Source organism: Schistocerca nitens, chromosome 1 (assembly GCF_023898315.1).
Source record: "Schistocerca nitens isolate TAMUIC-IGC-003100 chromosome 1, iqSchNite1.1, whole genome shotgun sequence".
Lineage (NCBI taxonomy): Eukaryota > Metazoa > Arthropoda > Insecta > Orthoptera > Acrididae > Schistocerca > Schistocerca nitens.
The window spans coordinates 630,968,052-630,989,092 of record NC_064614.1 but is presented as its reverse complement, the minus strand read 5'-3'; the positions used below and the strand labels follow the sequence as shown (position 1 = coordinate 630,989,092).

At 40.4% G+C, this 21,041-nt stretch overlaps 1 protein-coding gene across 3 annotated transcripts in view; it reads left to right on the top strand.

Moving 5' to 3' along the window:
* The window catches only part of LOC126257721 (uncharacterized), a 152,936-nt gene extending 134,409 nt beyond the window's left edge, over positions 1-18,527 (top strand). The window contains exons 14-16 of one of the 3 annotated variants that reach the window (XR_007546469.1): positions 8,435-8,506; positions 14,208-14,255; positions 17,765-18,527. Coding sequence is in view for 2 of the 3 variants with exons in the window: in XM_049955584.1 (XP_049811541.1) it covers positions 14,208-14,255; positions 17,765-17,798 (82 nt within the window). In the remaining variant the exon portion in view is untranslated. The remainder of the gene's footprint in view (positions 1-8,434; positions 8,507-14,207; positions 14,256-17,764) is intronic. The other 2 variants (XM_049955584.1, XM_049955586.1) reach the window with 2 other exon arrangements.
* The last annotated feature ends 2,514 nt before the right edge of the window (positions 18,528-21,041 follow it).

Here is a 21,041-nt window from a genome sequence, read left to right as displayed (position 1 = left end):
GCTGTGGATGAACGAATGCTGAATGTCCCATAAACTTCGGAGGCTGGATATAGCACACGCATAATTCCCTCTCACCCCGCACCCCCATACTACAGAGAGAAGTTATTCGAAGGACACTTGGAAAGTTGTGAAAGGCGAGGGTTCACGAGAACGGAAAGTATTCATCTGATCATATTAGATTTGTTCGTAAGTGCACTGCAGCCAGAAATTGAGCTCCTCGTGCCATTTTCATCGCTGTTGTTGATCGGATACGATCAGGAAAGTCTTGTTTGTGCAGTTAGTCGTAAAATATTTTTTGAAGCTTCGAGGTAAATTCTCCAACCTTTTGAGGTGACACGCACCATACTCTTACAGTTCTCAGGTGTAACTCCAGTACGGAGAGCGTATTCTACACAGATCAATGCTCTCCGTGAGCACCATAAAATGGAGCAATCGTTGACATTTCCTAAACGTCACTGTGAAAGTTTATTCTTTGCAGATGACACTCATTGACAATGAAAATGACAAGCCGTGTCCAGAAGTCCAGAGGAATATTAAAGAGTCCAATGTGAAGCCTTATGATAAGCGAGCAATATACAGGGTGTTACAAAAAGGTACGGCCAAACTTTCAGGAAACATTCCTCACACACAAATAAAGAAAAGATGTTATGTGGACATGTGTCCGGAAACGCTTAATTTCCATGTTAGAGCTCATTTTAGTTTGTTCTTCCAACTACGCTCAGTGGAGCACGTTATCATGATTTCATACGGGATACTCTACCTGTGCTGCTAGAACATGTGCCTTTACAAGTACGACACAACATTTGGTTCATGCACGATGGAGCTCCTGCACATTTCAGTCGAAGTGTTCGTACGCTTCTCAACAACAGATTCGGTGACCGATGGATTGGTAGAGGCGGACCAATTTCATGCCCTCCACGCTCTATTGACCTCAACCCTCTTGACTTTCATTTATAGGGGCATTTGAAAGCTCTTGTCTGCGCATCCACGGTACCAAATGTAGAGACTCTTCGTGCTCGTATTGTGGACGGCTGTGATACAATACGCCATTCTCCAGGGCTGCATCAGCGTATCAGGGATTCCATGCGACAGAGGGTGGATGCATGTATCCTCGCTAACAGAGGACATTTTGAACATTTCCTGTAACAAAGTGTTTGAAGTCACGCTGGTACGTTCTGTTGCTGTGTGTTTCCATTCCATGATTAATGTGATTTGAAGAGAAGTAATAAAATGAGGTCTAACATGGAAAGTAAGCGTTTCCGGACATATGTCCACATAACATATTTTCTTTCTTTGTGTGTGAGTAACGTTTCCTGAAAGTTTGGCCGTATCTTTTTGTAACACCCTGTATATTATTATCAGCGATGCATCAATGGCAATAAGAAATTCAATTCGTACTTAACCAATAAGAAATACACATGTTCAACTATTTGCCTTATATAAACATTCAACGTCCAGACTATAAATGAATTATGGAAGACTCAGTCCAGTGGAGAGCCTCGTCGTATGCTTCTGGTAGACTCCTGATACCACCACGAAACGTCTGTTAGCGCACTCATTTACGATGTGGCTGAATGAATATCAATACAGTCATACGTACTGTCAGTGCGAAAGGCCCACTTATTCTATATACACACATATTCTCCAGCCCGGAGTCAAGCTGCATCCACATCTCCCTAGGACGATGAAGGCCTAGAACTTTAATAGTAGAGTTATCAATAAGTTCGTGGTTCCGGGTTTCCGCGCCCTGTCACCCGCGTTTTCATTCAGCGTCCCGGTTGAACACGGTGGACAGCATTTAGTCTCCTCTTCCATATAATGATCTTCTGGATTTGAGGCGTTTCCTAGGCAACGACATTGGATCTTCACGAAGCGAGCAGTATACCGGTACTGTAGGAAAGGAAGAATAATACGTTACCTCTCCACAAATGAGACTTCGAATGGTTTAACCTCTGATCACATAACTCCATCGTTTGATGTGCATGAGTCTGACTATCTGTACATATTTCGGTCACATTCCAGACTTGCTCCATTAGGTTTACATCTGGCTGGCCTATTTATTCTCTGAAATTCCTCAGAAACCTTACTACCTGTAAACATTTTAAAATATTTGCAAAGCTAGGAAATATTCATCAGTCTTTTGTATATAATTATTATGAATGTTTTATACAGGGCGTCCCAAGAAAGACCTACAAACTTTAGGGACAATTTCCTTACACAGAAATATGTAAAAATGTCTAGTAAATGGACTGTAAAACGCATACCTTAAAAGGTATGAGCACTTGTTCATCTTCGATACTATGAAACTATTGCAAGGTTTTGCTTTCCACATTTTGAAAGGAAGAAGTACTGATCAAAACAAGAATAAACTGTCTAGTTAACATGGGGTCTAAAATCCATACTTTAATAGCTATGAGGACTTTAGAGCCCTTGTTTACTAGGTGTTTCTTTCAGCTTTGGTGTTTTTTTCGGACACACTGAATATGAATTACTTCGATGTTGAGTATTTTAAATCCGTTAGCACGGATAGAGGGCATTCTTTAACGCTTCAGGTGTCTGCATCAATCAAATTTCATTTAAAAGCTTAACAAAGCGACAACATGGACGTATGGCTTAATATATGACAGTGAACAGGTAGTTCCCTTACGACAGGTTACTCTGTAGCTACGACATATGATACACTATACAACTTTTTTACTGTAAATAGATGACAACATTTTTAAGCCTTGTAAACAAACATAGGATTACAACCCAATTATAATTTGTTTGGTTGTTGAACAGATCTAACGATGGTCGACATTGCCCGAAACTAGTCATTTTGAAATAAAACATAGCGATCGACAGAGAAAAAAAGCCTGTTCTGAACAAATGAGGATCACCGTAACTCTCCATGGCAAATACGCTGTTTGTGATGGTATATTGTGACCTTGTATAAGCTGGACTTTTGTTATCATGACCGATTAGTGCCAAGAGACGCAGCACTGATCTTACTAACACATCTATTGTAAATAAATGACGGAGCACATCCTTTTGTCATTCACTAGTGATAGGAGTCAATTTGTGTCGCTTGAGGCTTTCCCGACGGACTAGTTATAAATATGGTTCTCAGGCGAGACGTCGGATGTCGTCGTGAAATTTCCACAAAATTTCGTCGGTGCAACCGATCCATATCTTCAGGTGCGGTGAACACACTACTGAGGCTGTGACCGCGACTACAAAGAAGAACTGTTGGTCGCACCAGGGATGACGCTGCGGTGGCGGCACAGATATTCGGTTGACAACGGCGAGGATGAGCACCCGCCAGCGCGTACACATATTTCGGCAGGCGGCTCAGGAAAGTGGGCGCTGGGATGGCCGACGGCAGCGCACAGTATGACGCCAGTGCGCGTGCGTTCATCGTCCGTCAGGTGGCGTAGCTGTCTCTTTCGGTGCCTATATGCGTATCTGCACTATTGGTTACCAAATTTGGCGCGTTCACGCCTCCGCAGTTCCTTCTCAGACTGTCGTATATACACCGCACTGAAGATGTTGGTCAGTTGCGCAGACGAATATTGTGGAAATTTCACAATGATTTCCCATGTCTCGCCAAAACCATACTTACAAGAGTTCGTTTGTTTCTAAGTTTTTTATTTACAAGTTTCCTTCAGGGTCAGTCATGGGAATATCAGAGCAAAACTTAATCCAGAATGTCGAGTCGTGTGATTATATATATAATCGTTGGCGCTGTGGTGCTCGACTGCTTAACTAAGTGAGTCGCAATGTTGCCATGTATAACACATAACACGACACTGTATTTTTTCTCTAATATTTTGATGATGGACATGCCCGAAACGTGCAAATAAAATGTTTTAACAAGAATTGGACTATTTGGTATTAGCGAGATGTGCTCAGTTATACGTAATATAATGATCGTAGGTTTCCAGTGCGAATGTATATCCCAAGTTAAACTATTACAAATTACACGTGCTATGTGTTTTAGAACATTCAATACTGAATCACCATTTCACTTTATTATTTCGTACGACAATCACGATGGTTTTCTTTATGTAGTTATTATTAATATTCTACTAAAATAATTGATAACACTCTACGTAGCTGTACATCGAGTGCATCGTGCCTTACTTCGATATTTGTTTACTTCTATACCATTTGTAATGGATATGGTCATTCTAACAAGAACAGAAGAAAATGTTGCTGCTTGCGCGTGGAATTAATGAAAGTTTCTAACTTACCATAGACGTTTTTCACAAACTACTTGTTTAGCTAGAAAATTCTATCAGAGGTAATCGCTTGTGAGCATGTCGAAGGTACAATCCCAGTATTCGCCAGAAGAGTATTTAAAGAACTTATATCGAAATCAGGATGAGGATTTCAACTCTACATCTACATCTACATCTACATCTACATCTACATGATTACTCTGCAATTCACATTTAAGTGCTTGGCAGAGGGTTCATCGAAACACAATCATACTATCTCTCTATCATTCCACTCCCGAACAGCGCGCGGGAAAAACGAACACCTAAACCTTTCTGTTCGAGCTCTGATTTCTCTTATTTTATTTTGATGATCATTCCTACCTATGTACGTTGGGCTCAACAAAATATTTTCGCATTTGGATGAGAAAGTTGGTGACCGAAATTTCGGAAATAGATCTCGCCGCGACGAAAAGCGTCTTTGCTTTAATGACTTCCATCCCAACTCGCATATCATATCTGCCACACTCTCTCCCCTATTACGTGATAATACAAAACGAGCTGCCCTTTTTTGCACCCTTTCGATGTCCTCCGTCAATCCCACCTGGTAAGGATCCCACACCTCGCAGCAATATTCTAACAGAGGACGAACGAGTGTAGTGTAAGCTGTCTCTTTAGTGGACTTGTTGCATCTTCTATGTGTCCTGCCAATGAAATGCAACCTTTGGCTCGCCTTCCCCACAATATTATCTATGTGGTCTTTCCAACTGAAGTTGTTCGTAATTTTAACACCGAGGTACTTAGTTGAATTGACAGCCTTGAGAATTGTACTATTTATCGAGTAATCGAATTCCAACGGATTTCTTTTGGAACTCATGTGGATCACCTCACACTTTTCGTTATTTAGCGTCAATTGCCACCTGCCACACCATACAGCAATCTTTTCTAAATCGCTTTGCAACTGATACTGGTCTTCGGATGACCTTACTAGACGGTAAATTACAGCATCATCTACGAACAACCTAAGAGGATTGCTCAGATTGTCACTCAGGTCATTTATATAGATCAGGAACAGCAGAGGTCCCAGGACGCTTCCCTGGGGAACACTCCGTCTCTTCCACCACGATTCCACTAGGCTACCGCGCCACCGCGCTGGGTGTTTGTTTCCACTTGCTGATCTACTCTCTCTCTTTCTCTGCCAAACACACACACACACATTCACACACACACACACACACACACACACACACACACACACACACACACACACACTTTGTTTTACGCCTGAAGTTCCCTGGTCATACTAATCTCTTTTGAATTGCTCCCAATTTCATTAGGAAAAATGAACTTTAGGAACCGTTAGATGGGTTTTGGTAAAGAATAAACAATAAAGCTGTACACTTCCTCCATGTTTCTCCTTAATTATGACACATTACATAACCAGTCGCCTTGCTATTATAACCATTGAATGAAATAGTTACGTAGAACTTGCTAGCCTTTACTTTCTAGTTCTGTATCCCGCAGAATAGATAATTATAGCTTAGAAGAAGTTGGTTGTCTGAAATCAGAATAGTTGTTCTTTATCCATCATGTATGCAAAAAACTTGGTTGTTCCTAGCGATTCCTACTGTTATGTAGGTAGAACAAAAATATCAATGTATTGTAGACGTTTATAGTTTTAAAGCCATTTGATGCATTAATCCGAAATAAATACAACTACAAAGATAGCTAAAACATCACATTTAGCGTTCACACCGAAGCTGTTGGGAACCAGAGCGAACAGCGCTCGGTGGATGTCTATATTACAGCAAAGAAAATGTAGGCGGCAACTTTCACATTATATTTGATAGCGCGAAACCTCTTCCGTTCCGAAAATATAATCGTTAAGTGCTAGTTGTACCTTCTCGCTCTCGTATTTTTTTACCTAGCGCAAGAACCACAGGGATATCTTTGGTTGAGCCAACTCTCATGGAAGTGACTTCTAAATGTTACTTCTTCATTTACTTCTTCAAGTTCTGTGGACTTGTTCTTATCATTAAGTGTGGCCCAGGAAGATGTATCTCTTAATTAGACGGATAAACAGAACAGATGTAGATCAGACAGAGCATCATATAAACTTCTTCAGTAAGAGAGTGTGGTTAGGTATTTGACATGGGTAATTTCCTGTGCTAGATGTAATAATTTCATTACGTAAGAATGGTGATTCCTATTGCGATTTCCGACCGACATATAAATGCTGTATTTATTTCAAATTCCTTCTGAGATTTTGAAAGATAGAGTCTGGTATTACATTTTCAATCAGTATATTAGTCATAATAGGTCAGAAGCAACTGCGTACCAAACCTCCATTCGAAAGTCATACACCACTACTAATTTTATTTTATCAGACTGAAATGAGGGGATATATTTCCCGCTGTAACAATTATAAATAACATAGAATGATAATGTCACAATAACTTATCAAATACGCCAGGTGTTAATTCAGTAAAAAGTTGTTTAAAATGGTGACTCACAACGTATAGACTAGAAAGGGCATATGATATTATTAGGTAGAATGACGCTAACTCCCGCTGGAATACAATTTCTCTAGCCCGCGTTTGTGTCCTCTCCAACTGATTGAATATTATATTTTCTTTACTTCTTCCAGATCATTTATGTTGAAAGAGATTTAGAGGACACAATTTTCGATCAATGAAAAAACTGTCAATATTAAGTACAGCTGTTTTACATGACGAGGAAGATGAACCTTATTCAATAATTTTTACCGTAAACCTATCTATGCAATACGGGTAAACTGAATTTCGCTGTGCATTGCAAGGTTTCCGCGAGAGTATTTCTGGATATGGCCTTCAAGAAAGCTCCAGTAGTCAGTGTACACTACAACACTCAAGATCAGTATGTCCTTCTCGGCAAGTGATTCTAGTTGATTTTTCTGCTAAGGCCTATGCTATAGTCACAGATTGTTTTATAGTTGCGAAAAATGCATAAATTAGGTTATTTCACGTGGAATTTAAATATGGTGCGCTACTACCAGCGGATATTATTCATACACAGGGTGGTCAAAACCACTCTGAAAAGCTTGTAAAGGAGTTGTAGGGCAGGTTGTACTGCAGTACAACCTACCCGGCAATACTTCACGAGGTTTTCACACTGTTTCTGACCAGCTTGTAAATCACCCCACGACTCTCCTATGGTGACCAAACCCTGCAAATGGAGACAGTCTTCATTCTGTGACGCTATGTTAGTACAACAACATGCATGCATGTATGCATGCATACGTGTATATGCCTGCTTCCATCCATTGCCTAAAAGCATTGTTCTATTGAATTTTGTTATTTGTAAGCTCCCCTGAAGTTTCCAAAGATATATTTTCTTCTTTGAGGAAGCGAGGAGAGCGAGTGTTTTAAAGGGAGATGGCTCTGACATTGATTAAGAAAGCATTTCTTGAGAGAATTTTTATGGAAGAAATTATGTAATGCCAACATAACTCTTTATCGTCTAGAAACGTCACTGTGAGTAGAAATGCGAGATGTAAAGCTACAGGTACGAACTAAAGACGTCGAAAATGAGAGTGACATAAAGCGTGTAGATTCGGAGACTCGACAGTCGAATATAGGCGGTGAAGGATAGGTCACGCAACTTGTAACTTAAACATAAAACGAAACTAAAACAGCAACCAAGCAATAAGGCACAGTGATTTTTCCCTGATATCTTTAAATCAGCTCAAATGAATGACAGGATAATTCCTTCTCCACGTGACGGATGATTTTATCTTCCGTTCGATTCCATTCGAAACACCATAGATTAGCACTTTGCCGACAGAACAGTTAGAGAAATCCCACACTGCCACAGTTCTCAGTACTAACAGCGAGAATTTAGTCTGTCAAGTAAATTTCAGGATACAAATGTAAAATCTGCCAACGTAGTTTCAACATTTCCTTCGAAACTAGAAATTTTAGGTAACTGACTGCACCAATAAACCAAGAATCCACAGCGAAGCATAACGCATAACGCACGTATATAAATAATATAGCCCCAGAAAAAAATGCAGCTGTATTGCCAAAAAACCTTCACCGCTGTTCCTTTCGAAAATGCTGTTGTGGGGCACATCGTCGCAGCTGATAACATACACACATCGACTGCAGAAACTTTCGGTACGCTGCTCCGTTCCGCAGCTTCGGTGTGAACGCTGACAATATTACAATCAGCCGCCAGAGATGTTGTTACTTTGTTCGCAGATGGCAGGTAGAAAAGAGCTCCAAGGACTATTACTAAACGCCGCCGAGTGACAGCGCCCGTTCCAACACTGCGTAAGGCACTTTTTGTTTTTTGTAGCCAAAAAAGTTCACAATAAACTTAATATTTTTAACTTTTTTTAAAACTGGAATTTTTTAAATTACATGAATCTTATTTTTAAATACTGTTTTCAGGTTTAGGAATTCTTTTTCCCGTAAATTGGAGAAAACTTTTAAGTATTTTTACAACATTTTTTTGAAGCTACAACGAAACATATTAATAAAAAGAAAACATAATATCTCTAGTGTGGCTCATGATCGCTGCAAGTTACTATAAAGGACACAAAGCACAGTTTTCTCTTAAGCAACTGCCACGTTAGAGAGATCGCAGTTTCCCTAGCACTCTGAAGAGAGCACCTCGGTGCAAGATTTCCATGAGCGATTTCGTTACTCCTCCTGCAATAATGGCCAACTGTCGGAATCTATATGTTAAGTAATAATCAAAACAAATTATGCAAATGAGTGTATTCACCGTAAACACATGGAGTTTACTTGTATCCCATTCGTACCCAAGTTCATGTTACGTTACGTCCATGAAGCAACTGTCAAATTACCTTAGCAAGAAATTCAGTATTTTACAAACCCACCAAATGTTACTAGATGTAAAATTTACTCTTAGCGCCAGAAAAAGGAAAACAAAGGCCAACACTGTATCAAAGATGATTCAGGTAAGCTGTTCACTTCAAATATCTCCGGAACTGTCTAAGCTATCGTAATTATTTCACCACCTACATTAACTGTAAGTAAATGTTCACTAAATGACGTTCCAATAATAGCTACAGCTGCATTAATGACATATAAACCAGTATCAACTGTTTTCCACATGGATCTATAATAATTTATTCTGCTAATACTGCAGTATTTCAAACAGGCGAATTAAAAGCACATTTCACTGTCCCAAACCCAGTAACCAATTTCGAAGAAATGGCAATATTTGGGTGTCAGGGCTAACCCATTTCACCAGCTGTCAACAAGCTAGGCCACAATATTAACACTTTCTATTCGGTTTCTTTCTTGTCTGTCTGTTCAGTATAAATTTTGCAGTTGATTTTAAGCTATCTTCTTAATCAGCTTGAGAATTCAAATTTTAAACACTGACAATACAATACTGCGGGGATAATGACCACCTACTTGCAATAGAGAAGGGGCTGGGGCTGAAAATTGGGTGATAGAGAAGTGTGAGTCCGACCACTTCTTGACCAACTGTAGTTCCTGCAAGATGGCTGTGCTTAGCAGATTGCGTCACAGGGGCAATATGTATAAATTAGTTGCTGTAGAAGTCCGACTGCTTAACTGGGTGGAAACGTGCTCGCCTCACGTAAAAGCGGGCCCGGGTTCGAGTCCTGGCCGTGCTGGAGATTTTCTCCACTCTTGGATTGGGTGTTGTGTTGTCTTCATCCTCATCAATGTGACGTCGACTCAAATAAGATTTGCACTTGGCGGCCGAACTACCCCGGATGGGGCGTCCCGAGCAACGATGCCATACGTTCATTTCAATTTTTTTTTACCTGCTGCAGAAAGAGGGGCCACAACGCATTCAATTTGTAGGTAGCCTCTGTAGCGTTTGCAGCAATTTCTATCAAACTGGCGACACGTATGAATTGCAAGCCGGAAAAAAGTTACTGTGATAATAACACGCCCAACACCCCTAGGGTGAAAAGGGATGAAATAAAAACGTAACACAGAATGCCTTGAGCGATTTGAATCGGATTTGATGTATACATGAATCATTTTAGTATGATTTTATTAAGTCACTCTCTTGTCTGTTTGTCCTTTCGGTACAAATTTTGCAACTGGTTTTAAATTAACTTCCTAGTGAGCTAGAGATCAAACCTTCAACATAGCTCAGAACCGGATGACAACGCAATATTAACACGCTTTCTCATCTTGTGTGTGGCGGTGTGTACTTGTGTGTCACTGCTATTTCCCCGTTTTTCTGTGTAATTCGTGGATGGTTTGTGGGAAGAACGGCTGCCTGTAATCCTCCGTGTTAGCTCGAATCTCTCTAATATTTACCTTCTCGGTCTTTTCACGAGACATTCAAATGAAGAGGCAATACTCTAGTTGAATTAGGTGAAGAGAAAGTGAAATAAACCTTAAATTTACCGCATATATTTCCTGTTGAAAATAATTATTTAAATAAAAATAAATTTTAATATACCACGGTTTTATATTGGTCTAAAAAGTGTAAAATATTTCTCCCAACCCCACATAGTGACTTAACTACAAACAGGTACTTATAAAAATTTGTGATTGTGAATTTTTAATAGATGTGAAAGCATTAGTAAGATTTGTAACGAAAAACGTGGGACGCATGCAAAAGATAATTGATGAATGAATAATTCAACTCCTAACTATTAACTATTGCATGCATCCCACACTTTTCGTTATATATTTTACAAATTTTTTCACAGCTATCAAAAATTCACAATTTGGCTAGGAGAAATTTTTTACACTTTTTAGAGGTTGGGAATTTGTATGCGGCGACGAGAAATTACTTTATACTTTTTAATACGATATAAAAAGGTATTATATTAAAATTTTATTTTTATTTAAATAATTATTATGTATATGCTGAGGTGCCTGGTTCTGGCTTTAGCTTATTAATCTTGTTAACAAGCCGTTTTTGAGACAACACGTCGACGAAAACGTATTGGGTTTACTAGCAACAAACAGCTGCATATATTTCGACTGAGTGAACGCAAAGAGGGTACTATACTTGCTGATCTCTCGAAAAGCGCTTAATAATTTTGGTCTTACAGCAAGCCAGTGAATTAACTAAATTCACATGTCGGAATGCGTGCATGGTGGCACAAAAGACAAATGACGAAATGAGGGATGAAGTAAAAAAATACCTCTTCCAAAATTACTTCACCAAAATAGTTCTCACCACAGTTCGCAATTCCGACAGTCGCAGAAATGACAGATAATTGAGCGAGGAATTGAAACTTTGCTTCATTCGGCGTTCCGAGTGTCTGTAAAACAGTGCAAGCCGTTCCAGACAATAAGAAAGTTGCAGACGACTACACGCCACACCGACGTCCGTTTATTGTACAATTGTAGACGACATTTTGTGCACGCATTGGTGCGTGTTGTTGACATCGAACAACCTTTCTGCAGCGATCAACATGGTTTCCGCAAGAACCGATCACATAACACCCAGTTTGCTCTGTTTATCCATGAGTACAGAAGGAAGTAGACAGTGGAGCTCAAGTTGATGCCGTGTTTACTGACTTCCAGACGGCCTGCGATACTGTTGCGCACCACCTCCTAGTGAGCAATATGAACGTACATAATAAATATCCGAAAAGATGATAAATTAAATGATTCAAATGGCTCTGAGCACTATGGGACTTAACTTCTGAGGTCATCAGTCCCCTAGAACTTAGAACTACTTAAACCTAACTAACCTAAGGACATCACACACATCCATGCCCGAGGCAGGATTCGAACCTGCGACCGTAGCGGATGATAAATTAGACTGAAATCTTCCCAGCCAACACAGATCAATCCGTCGTTCTTAAATGTGGCGTCCGGCGTACCATAAGGAAGTATGGTACAATCGTTACGATATGTATAAATGATCTTGTAGGAAACAATTTTAGCTAATTGCGGCTATCCGCAGTTACTTAGGTGATTATTAAGGAGGTGAGTCAGCTTCGCAATAGGTTTTGTGGTCAGTCCTACAGCATCACTGGAATGCCAAACAAACTCCAGTGACCTGCGCCTCAGCGTACGCGTTGTGCGTCACGGAACCAAAATTCTGATACACCACGTACTGATACCCACGTCCCCATACGAGTCAAACATTCTTTTCTTCAACTTACACCAAGCACAAGTGCATCTTGACTCTTTTGCACTGGCCGGCCGCGGTGGTCTAGCGGTTCTGGCGCTGCAGTCCGGAACCGTGGGACTGCTACGGTCGCAGGTTCGAATCCTGCCTCGGGCATGGGTGTGTGTGATGTCCTTAGGTTAGTTAGGTTTAAGTAGTTCTAAGTTCTAGGGGACTTATGACCTAAGATGTTGAGTCCCATAGTGCTCAGAGCCATTTGAACCATTTTTTTCTTTTGCACTGTCAGTACCTCCTCAGTAATGCAAAGGCTTATAACATTGTATGTATCTTCAGCAAGTATAGTGGGTCACTGGAAACATTTCCTCTACACGCATGTCAAAAAATTCGGTGTTCCTCGCATTCACACTGCGGCATAGAAATCCCACATCTAAAGATGATACATGTAGAAAACAGAATGGACTACTCTAACAAGGCACTGAAGATTATAAAGCTCTAAGAACAACGCTAACTAACGTCGCAATGTTTATCGTTAGGGTTCTGATTTATCACATAACTGTTGCATCATTTGCTTCATAATATCATTAAGAGAGTTGCATTTCTACGTATGTAGTCCTCCGGAACTGTTTTTTATTTCAAAGGACAATGTAGGTTTGAAATATGGAGTTACCGCACTGTCTTGGTATGTAATTGCTATTCGGGAATAGAGGACGCTATGGAGTATAGATAAGTCCACTGAAGCTCGGTTCCTCAAACAATTTTTAATTGTCATTTGCCGCAGCTATTTACATATACTGCCTTGGCTGTTCCTTCAACGCGGCAAACAGTTTCCTACAAATCATTTTGTGGCTGAAGTCATTTTTTGTCAGAGTTTGTCTATAATGTGTAATTATGGAAATGCGGGTTTGCCTTGAGCAAGCTTGTTCGTCGCCCAAGTATGTTTTGGTGAAATTTCGCAATTGTCAGTGGGTTCATTTATTTTCTGTCCGACAACATGTAAAGAAATTTTGCATAATAATTTGTGCAGTTTTGATATTATGGTACTAATATTTATAAAATTGTTAACAGAAAAATAAACAGAAGAATATTAACACAAAAAATATATATCTTAGTATCACATAATAGTACCGCATACTGATGTTTACGTGGCTGTCTGAGATTTGCTGTACAGCTGATATTTTGTTCTCGTATGTGATACTAAGAATATTTTTTCTTATTTCTGTTGATACTGTGGAAGATGCAGTGCACTGATGATATCTGAGTTTAAAAAATTTACGAAAAGTCCCGACAAGAGTCGAAGATACATATGACAACGGAAAGTTGACAGAGGCGAGCATTTTTTTCAGCATCTCGTCAGATGATACATTACGAGTATTTGATAATGCAATGTGTAACAATCGAGTGGTCAGGTGTAAGGATATTAAGACCTAGTTCCTTACTTAAAACCTACTGTTAATTTATCGAAGAATTACTGTGCTTTTGTGGGCTGTTGGATAGTAGCAGATCTTTGGTCAGGTAGAGACTAACAACCTGCCAAAGATAATTACAATTGCTCCGTGTAAGCGCTATGTTGATTTCCTTTGTTTGTCAGACTGCTAATGTAAACTAGGTCCACACGTTGAAAAATTGAAACTGAAATAGAGGGCTTGGTAGAAACTACTTAGTTATTTATAAGGTAAATGTTAGTTTACCATTCGATTATATTACATGGTATGCTACGTACAAATACAAGCTTCATGTGGAAATGCTAGAACGCTTACTCGCAAGGTAAAACTACAGTCGGCGCAGAACGCTCTTCGCAACCTGTCACTAATCGGCACTCTGTAACAGACGCTTTGTTATCAGTTGAGCGCATAGACGTGTTGTTGCTAGACAGGAATCTGTGTCTGGGCGCACAGTGAACGAGAGATGGTGTGACTGTTGCAGGAGTCCATCGGAGACTGTGGACATTCCGGACAACTGGAACACACCAGGGTAAGTCGCTCTGCAAGCGCCTATATGTGCCGCATTCTCGGATAACAAATCATTATGAAACACTGAGCTATAATTTAATGTTTTGAGGATCACTGTGTCCCACTAATCAAATTTTGTTCGATTCACTATTCCGACTTAGGAAGAAGTGCCCACTGCCAAGCTGTGTGAGTGACATTAGTAGTCAGAATAATGATTCCGCTACATTCCTGCGAACTTGTCAAACATTCTTTGTGGTGTGAAGACCTGTAGTGTCTCAGCTCCACGATGAGCACCAGAACGTCTCAACACACGTTTCTGGCACCAAAATATTGTGTCTGCAATTCTGATTTAGCTCAGTTCTTTAATTTTTAGAACATTTAATTTGGATAACAAGCGCGTGCTAGACTTATAAATTGGGGTATCCACAGGAGAAGATAAAAGTGAAAGAGTTATCCTTACTGGAAGAAATCTTACAAGCTTTTAAAATATGACTGAGGCAAAGAGCGTATCTGAAGTAGCTTGACGTAGGTAAACAAAACCAAAACAAGTTCTGCAACTAAAGAGCTGTGCTAGTGTCAGTTGCTGGAGTGGAGTTGACGAAGAGGTTTCTGTAGGTGTACGTCTGGAGCACAGTTTTATGCGGAATCGTAACGTGAGAAAGCAGGAGATGATGTCACTGTAAGCTCTAGAGACTTGTCATTGCAGAAGGATAACAGTTCTTCAGTGCTGTTTATTTCGTCTAGATAACAGCAGCTTCAGTGAACAATTATCAGATTCTGTTTACGCTTTATGAAGAAGCGTTTACGTAATTAAAACACGTTTAACTTATTTGAATCATAAGTGACATTGCTATGGTGTTATACATTCCCATTATGAACTGAGAGCCTTCTTCCAATTTCCTATCTGTCACTGTAACTCTCCATCCCTCTTCCATTTGCGTTAACGCTTGCAAGCTACCTTTTAAAACGCTACGTTTATATCTCCTAATAACTGCATTTCACACTCTCGTATCAGATTCTATCCACTAAGATTTCTTACAGTCGATGGCGTAGCGAAGAAATCTCACTTGCAAGTCAATTCTTTGTTGATAATAGACGATTTGAAACAGTACCAATTGGTTCACTGACACTTCGGACGACTCAGTGTACCTTTTGCAACGTGCTTGCCTCCAGTTGCTACTAAAAAGTCCTGGCAAGTTAAGGGTACCGGATTTGCGATGAATTTTTAATGTTAAGTGACTACGTTAAATCTTAGGGGACGACCACACACCCATCCCATCAACTAAGAAATAGTCGAACTGAGTGCAGACATGATTGTCCATAATGACGAATTCTGAGAGGCAACAACGGAGCTCTTGACGTGCCCTTTCGGATCTCACAATGATCCCCTCGGGACGGACAACCCGAAAGTCAAATGCCTTAATGAAAAAAAATGTTGCAACAGAATAACGGTATGAAAATATTAAACAACAGATAATTACAAAGAGGATCATATAACTAATGAAGTGAATGACTTGTCCAATATTAAGCCCATATTTTCGTTCGAAGTTTTTGATGAAATTTAGCCTCATTTGGGAACTGATATGTATCGGTGGTAACAGGTCAATTTGTGCCGGATCGGGACTCGAACCCTGATTTCCCGCCTTACGCGAGCGGCCGCCTTAACCATCCGGGCACCCTAAGAGATCAGGAATCGTGTGCATCCTCACTGAAAAACAGAATCGTTCGTCGGCGTCACCTTATTGATATTTGTGTATATACGGGAATCAGAGACGGCAAGTGAGGGCTTCATGGGTAGCTGGTGCAGCGTCAGTAGTGACTAACAGGCTGGGAATTTGGGTCGGAAGGGAAGCGTGCTAGGATGGCCGAGAGGGTTAGGCGACAGCTCGCTTAAAGAGGGAAATCCAGTTTCCAGTCATGGTTCGTCACAAATTTACACCTGTTATCACTGATACATTTCAATGCCCAAATACAACGAATGCCATTAAGACCTTTCAACGATAGTCCAATATATGGCCGCTGGATCGAACAAGATGTAGACGCCATATAAATACATATAATCTCAATTTATTGTAGTATTCTCTGTTACCATGCAATTGAATGTAAGCTAATGACAAAATGTTATTGAAATCGACAAAGCACAGAGAACAAGAAAATTAACGTTAACAAACTTTGTACAAATCTAAACTAACAACTGAATATCTTGGCAAATTAATTCGGTGTGGAAAGGGAGAACGGGAATGGCCATCATCTCACAAGACATCTATCAAAAGACATAATCACCATGGGTGTAAATTTATGGCTCCAGTTCCGCAAGAAAAATAACATAACTGACCTGATCATGAATGAGCCCTCAGTCACTTAAGAAAAAGGGTAGAATACGTCCACAAACAGTTAATAACGCTCATTTCTCACCCTCCCATATTGCAAGTTTTCACCACACTTTGCATACTGCACAACGGGAAGTTGCGAGCAATGTGGTCAGCTGCCCACAGCAGCACATCGGCCGCTGGATCTCGTTTCGCCGTCGAGAGACCACGGCTGTGTTCCACCCAAGCTGAAGGCCCAGTCTCCACTGTACTGAACGAGAGTAGACTCATCTCCCTGCTCTCCGCAAAATCCACTTAATTCTCTTTTCCCAACTGAAAGGCTCCACTAAACATTGGTCAAAGATATTTTTTTAAACAACTAACTAACTACTCACCTGGCAAAAGTTTTATAAATTTAAGCATTCCGTTGTCTTCACACACCTTAAGTTTAGTTAGTTTAGTAAGTGTTAGTTTCCCAGTCTTCAGTTAAGTCTTTACTGCAGCCAATATGCTAATTCCCGCACACGATATTCTCAGACGCTGGCGTCCTGACTCGCATTGTGTTACTTTTTTTAAGGGTACCTTATGAAATTTCTTTCCGCTATTTTTAAGAAGTCGCACATCAACCTTACAGAAAAGGGGAAGAATTCCTTCCCACAAGACAACAGAGATCTGTATCTGCGACTGGCCTTCCACTCCACTACCTTCTAGAAAGCTACCAGTCGGAGAACAACATATTCTTCGGAACTGTGGCTTGACCAGATGAGCCTAATCATCAGGAGTGTATATTCCCAACGTGTAGTCCCCTTTGTAGTGACTATACGTTCGAGATATACACTCATTGTGAACAGCAGTTCACGACATCTAGTTACTGTATGGGCCCTACGGTACAAGAGCCAGTGACTGGAAGTACTTATTTGGTTGGCAGTAGAACCTGAAGATGAAGCAAATGTAGCGTCGAAACTACTCGTCTGAATAATAAATACTCGTAGTTTGAAGATACGGCTGTGATGCTCCATTTCCATTACTTTTAAGTGTTATTGTTTCATCTCTCTCTCTCTCTCTCTCTCTCTCTCTTTCTCTCTCTTTCTCGCTCTTGTATACTTTTTTGAAGCACGTAGTAAATTTAATATTTACAAACACACACACACACACACACACACACACACACACACACACATGTACGTCACGCCCTACCTTGGGTTTCGTTTATTGTTCGCAGGGGTGGACAGCAACAACAACAAGACGGCTGGTGACCGCTCCTCCATCAAAGGCGCAGCTCAGCTGTCAGCCGGCTTATGTTGAGACTGATCTTCAAAGCGGCGTTCGCCGTACCTCCTAACACTGTATGGGATACGGGACAGAAAGCTTCGATGGCGAGCGTACATTTCTCTCCTTTCTTTTGAACTTTTGCGAGCACTTCGCATATCTTCCACATATCTACAACTAATGGGTCCTTGTTATTTGGAGTAATAAGAGTGAAATACCATATATATGCCTAACAGAGGCGTATGCAATGTTGCAGATATTTTATAATTCGTTTTGGTGCAGCTGCCAAGGTTCCTGTTACTTTAGTCCAGCTGATATATACGCTTTATCACTTTCCTGGCCGTATTTACGCTCCTAAAGTAAAACTAATTATTGCGGTGGATTCTCATTGTGCCTCCATGAAAATTTCTTCCTCCTCCGTAGAACCCCATTTATCTCATGCGTCACATAGTCTTAGCAGTAGTTATTTACGACACAAAGAGACGTGTTCTTCGTAGATAGGGGAATTGTTAAAGTATACTTGTTTTTGTTACACAGTCACATTTTTGTGGGTTATGTTCTTATCCTGACTGAATAAGCATTTTAACAAAAGATATTTCTGACCTCTACATGTATGTTTTTCTCATTTGTAAAAGACATATGTAGATGAACTTGTTCTGCAAATTTATCTGCTTGTAATTATTGAATTATTGCAGCTACAAAATAAACAGATGCTTAAAAAATTTCTCAGTATTCTGTGACTTTCCCCCTAATACTCTCTTCTCTGCCACTTGCCTTAGCCACAAGATTTAACTTCTATCTCAAAAGGAACCCCTTGAGTGCGAAGTCGCAAAAGGCCAATGATGTTTACGGCGTTCGATGCCCCACATCTTGTCTGCCATTAAATCACAATATTGGCTACTCACAGCAACAGGGGATGGAACTGTAGATATCCAGTGATGGGCACAGCATGAGGCTACAGAACATAGCTGAACTGCTTAGTCGAAAAGTAACTCAACAGTGCTACAGTGATGTTGCAATGACAACGATAAACAAAGCAAACATTGCATTATATCTACAACACCAGTTACTGTAGTCTACGTTTTATCAGAAAGGAACCCAGGGAATTTCTCAGAGTGAGAAAGTAGTGGCAGATGAAATATTAGCGTTTCTGCAAGATGGGTCAGTGGAATGTCTGATGACGAATACTTTTCACTCTGCGGACAATGTACACGAGGAGTACGATGATGACGATGCCTGCTTAGGAAGTGAAAATGATATTGAAACAGGTGTCGAGCCATGTAGCTCATCACTCTTGGCAGACAGGGAGCTAAAAATATTGTCTCCAGTCGTTATCCAAGGAGTGGGTACTAAATATAATTATGTAACATGGAAGATGATCCGCAGCACAGTAAAAAAAATTATCAACTGATTTCTAATAAGTCTGCAGCAATATTAGCATGTAGTGCATGAGAAAAACTACAGATATTCAAGTTAGGACAAGGCATACTTATTACAAAAACTCGTGTTTGCACATTTCAAGGATACTCGATATAATGTACAGGATGTGCACATCAACTCTCGCACGACATAGGCTACAGTGATTTCGAGGGAAGCAGTGGATGGCTGCATAACTTTAAACAGTGCTACAGAACTGGAAGACGTAAGATGATGAAATCTCAAACAAAGCGCCAGCATGACGATGCATAGCAAACTGCGGAATCGGTCCAAAAATTTGTAAGTGAGATAAAGAAACTTATCCCAAAGTTCAGTAAGGAATTTGTTTTCAACTCCGACCAATTGGGATTTGAAGAGGAAATGCATGTGAAAGGAACCCTGCAAATTAGAGATACCAAGAGACTTGTATGAAGATCAAATAACATCAATTTGGAAATTGGAAATTTGTGGTAACGTCTTGTGGGACCAAACTGCTGAGGTCATCGGTCCCTAAGCCTACACACTACTTAATGGTTAAAATGGCTCTACGCACTATGGGTTTTAACAGCTGAGGTGATCAGTCCCCTAGAACTGAGAATTACTTCAACCTAATTAACCTAAGGACATCACACACATCCATGCTCGAGGCAGGATTCGAACCTGCGACTGTAGCGGTCGCGCGGTTCCAGACTGAAGCGCCTAGAACCGCTCAGCCACAACGTTCGACACACTACTTAATCTAACGTAAACTAATTTACACTATGGACAACACACACACCCATGCCCCACAGAGGACTCGAACCTCCGACGGGGAGAGCCGCACGGACCGTGACAAGGCGCCTAAGACCGCACGGCTAATCCGCGCGGATTAACATCAATTCCTTAACGCATTCATAAACAAATATGTCTATTGTTAACCTGGACAGTAAACTGGGGTAAATTGGGTGGAAAGTTATTTATTGTACTGCGAAAAGTTGAAGATGCTCTGCCATCTACGATTCCTTCTCGTGTGCGTGATCTTGCAAGGGCAGTAGGGAATGTTTATGGCATAGCAAGCAAGAGCGAGAAAATGGGCGTAAGAGAAGTACAATTACGGTGTGAGCCAATAACTAGTCAAAACAACTTTCGTTTGCTTGATTCATTGTCTGCATATAAAAAACGTACATCTTCAGACAAAACTATTCATTCGTTGTTCATAGTGCAAGTTAATGGTTCGTTTTGAACATTTCTTGAATGACGACGATGTCCATTTTGTGAAATGTACTATAAACATCCCATAGAAAGTTGTTCTCTGCACCTCCCCGACACTATTTTCTGCCGCCCTCCTGATGCACATGGTGAGTCATTAGCAGCTAATATTTTTCCTGTCTAATAAGTGTTAACACAAAAATTTCAAAAGAACCTTTCTTAAGATTGAACTTGCGATCTCGTAGTCAAGGGGTTCTTTGTCTATTTCATCATTCCAAGTACGTACAGCAATATGACGTGTATATCTAATGCTCAGTCTGTTTCTATTACAATACACATAAATACAGTAGTGATATCGCTCCTATGGAATGTAGCAAACTGTATAGACATCATGGCGACGTCTTGATATTGCAAGATGTTGCAAGCTCAGAGGATACAAGGGAATCTGTTACCAATAGAAAGACGCCCACAAAGAAACAAGAAACGAAGGCTCTATTAAGCCTACAGTCCATCGACTTATTCTATGCGTCATCAGTTTCGTGGCTAGATAAATTTAAGGATTGGCAGGGGGGGGGGGGGGGAGGTAGGAGAAGGGGAGGACGAATAAGAAATGTTATGTCAGTGGA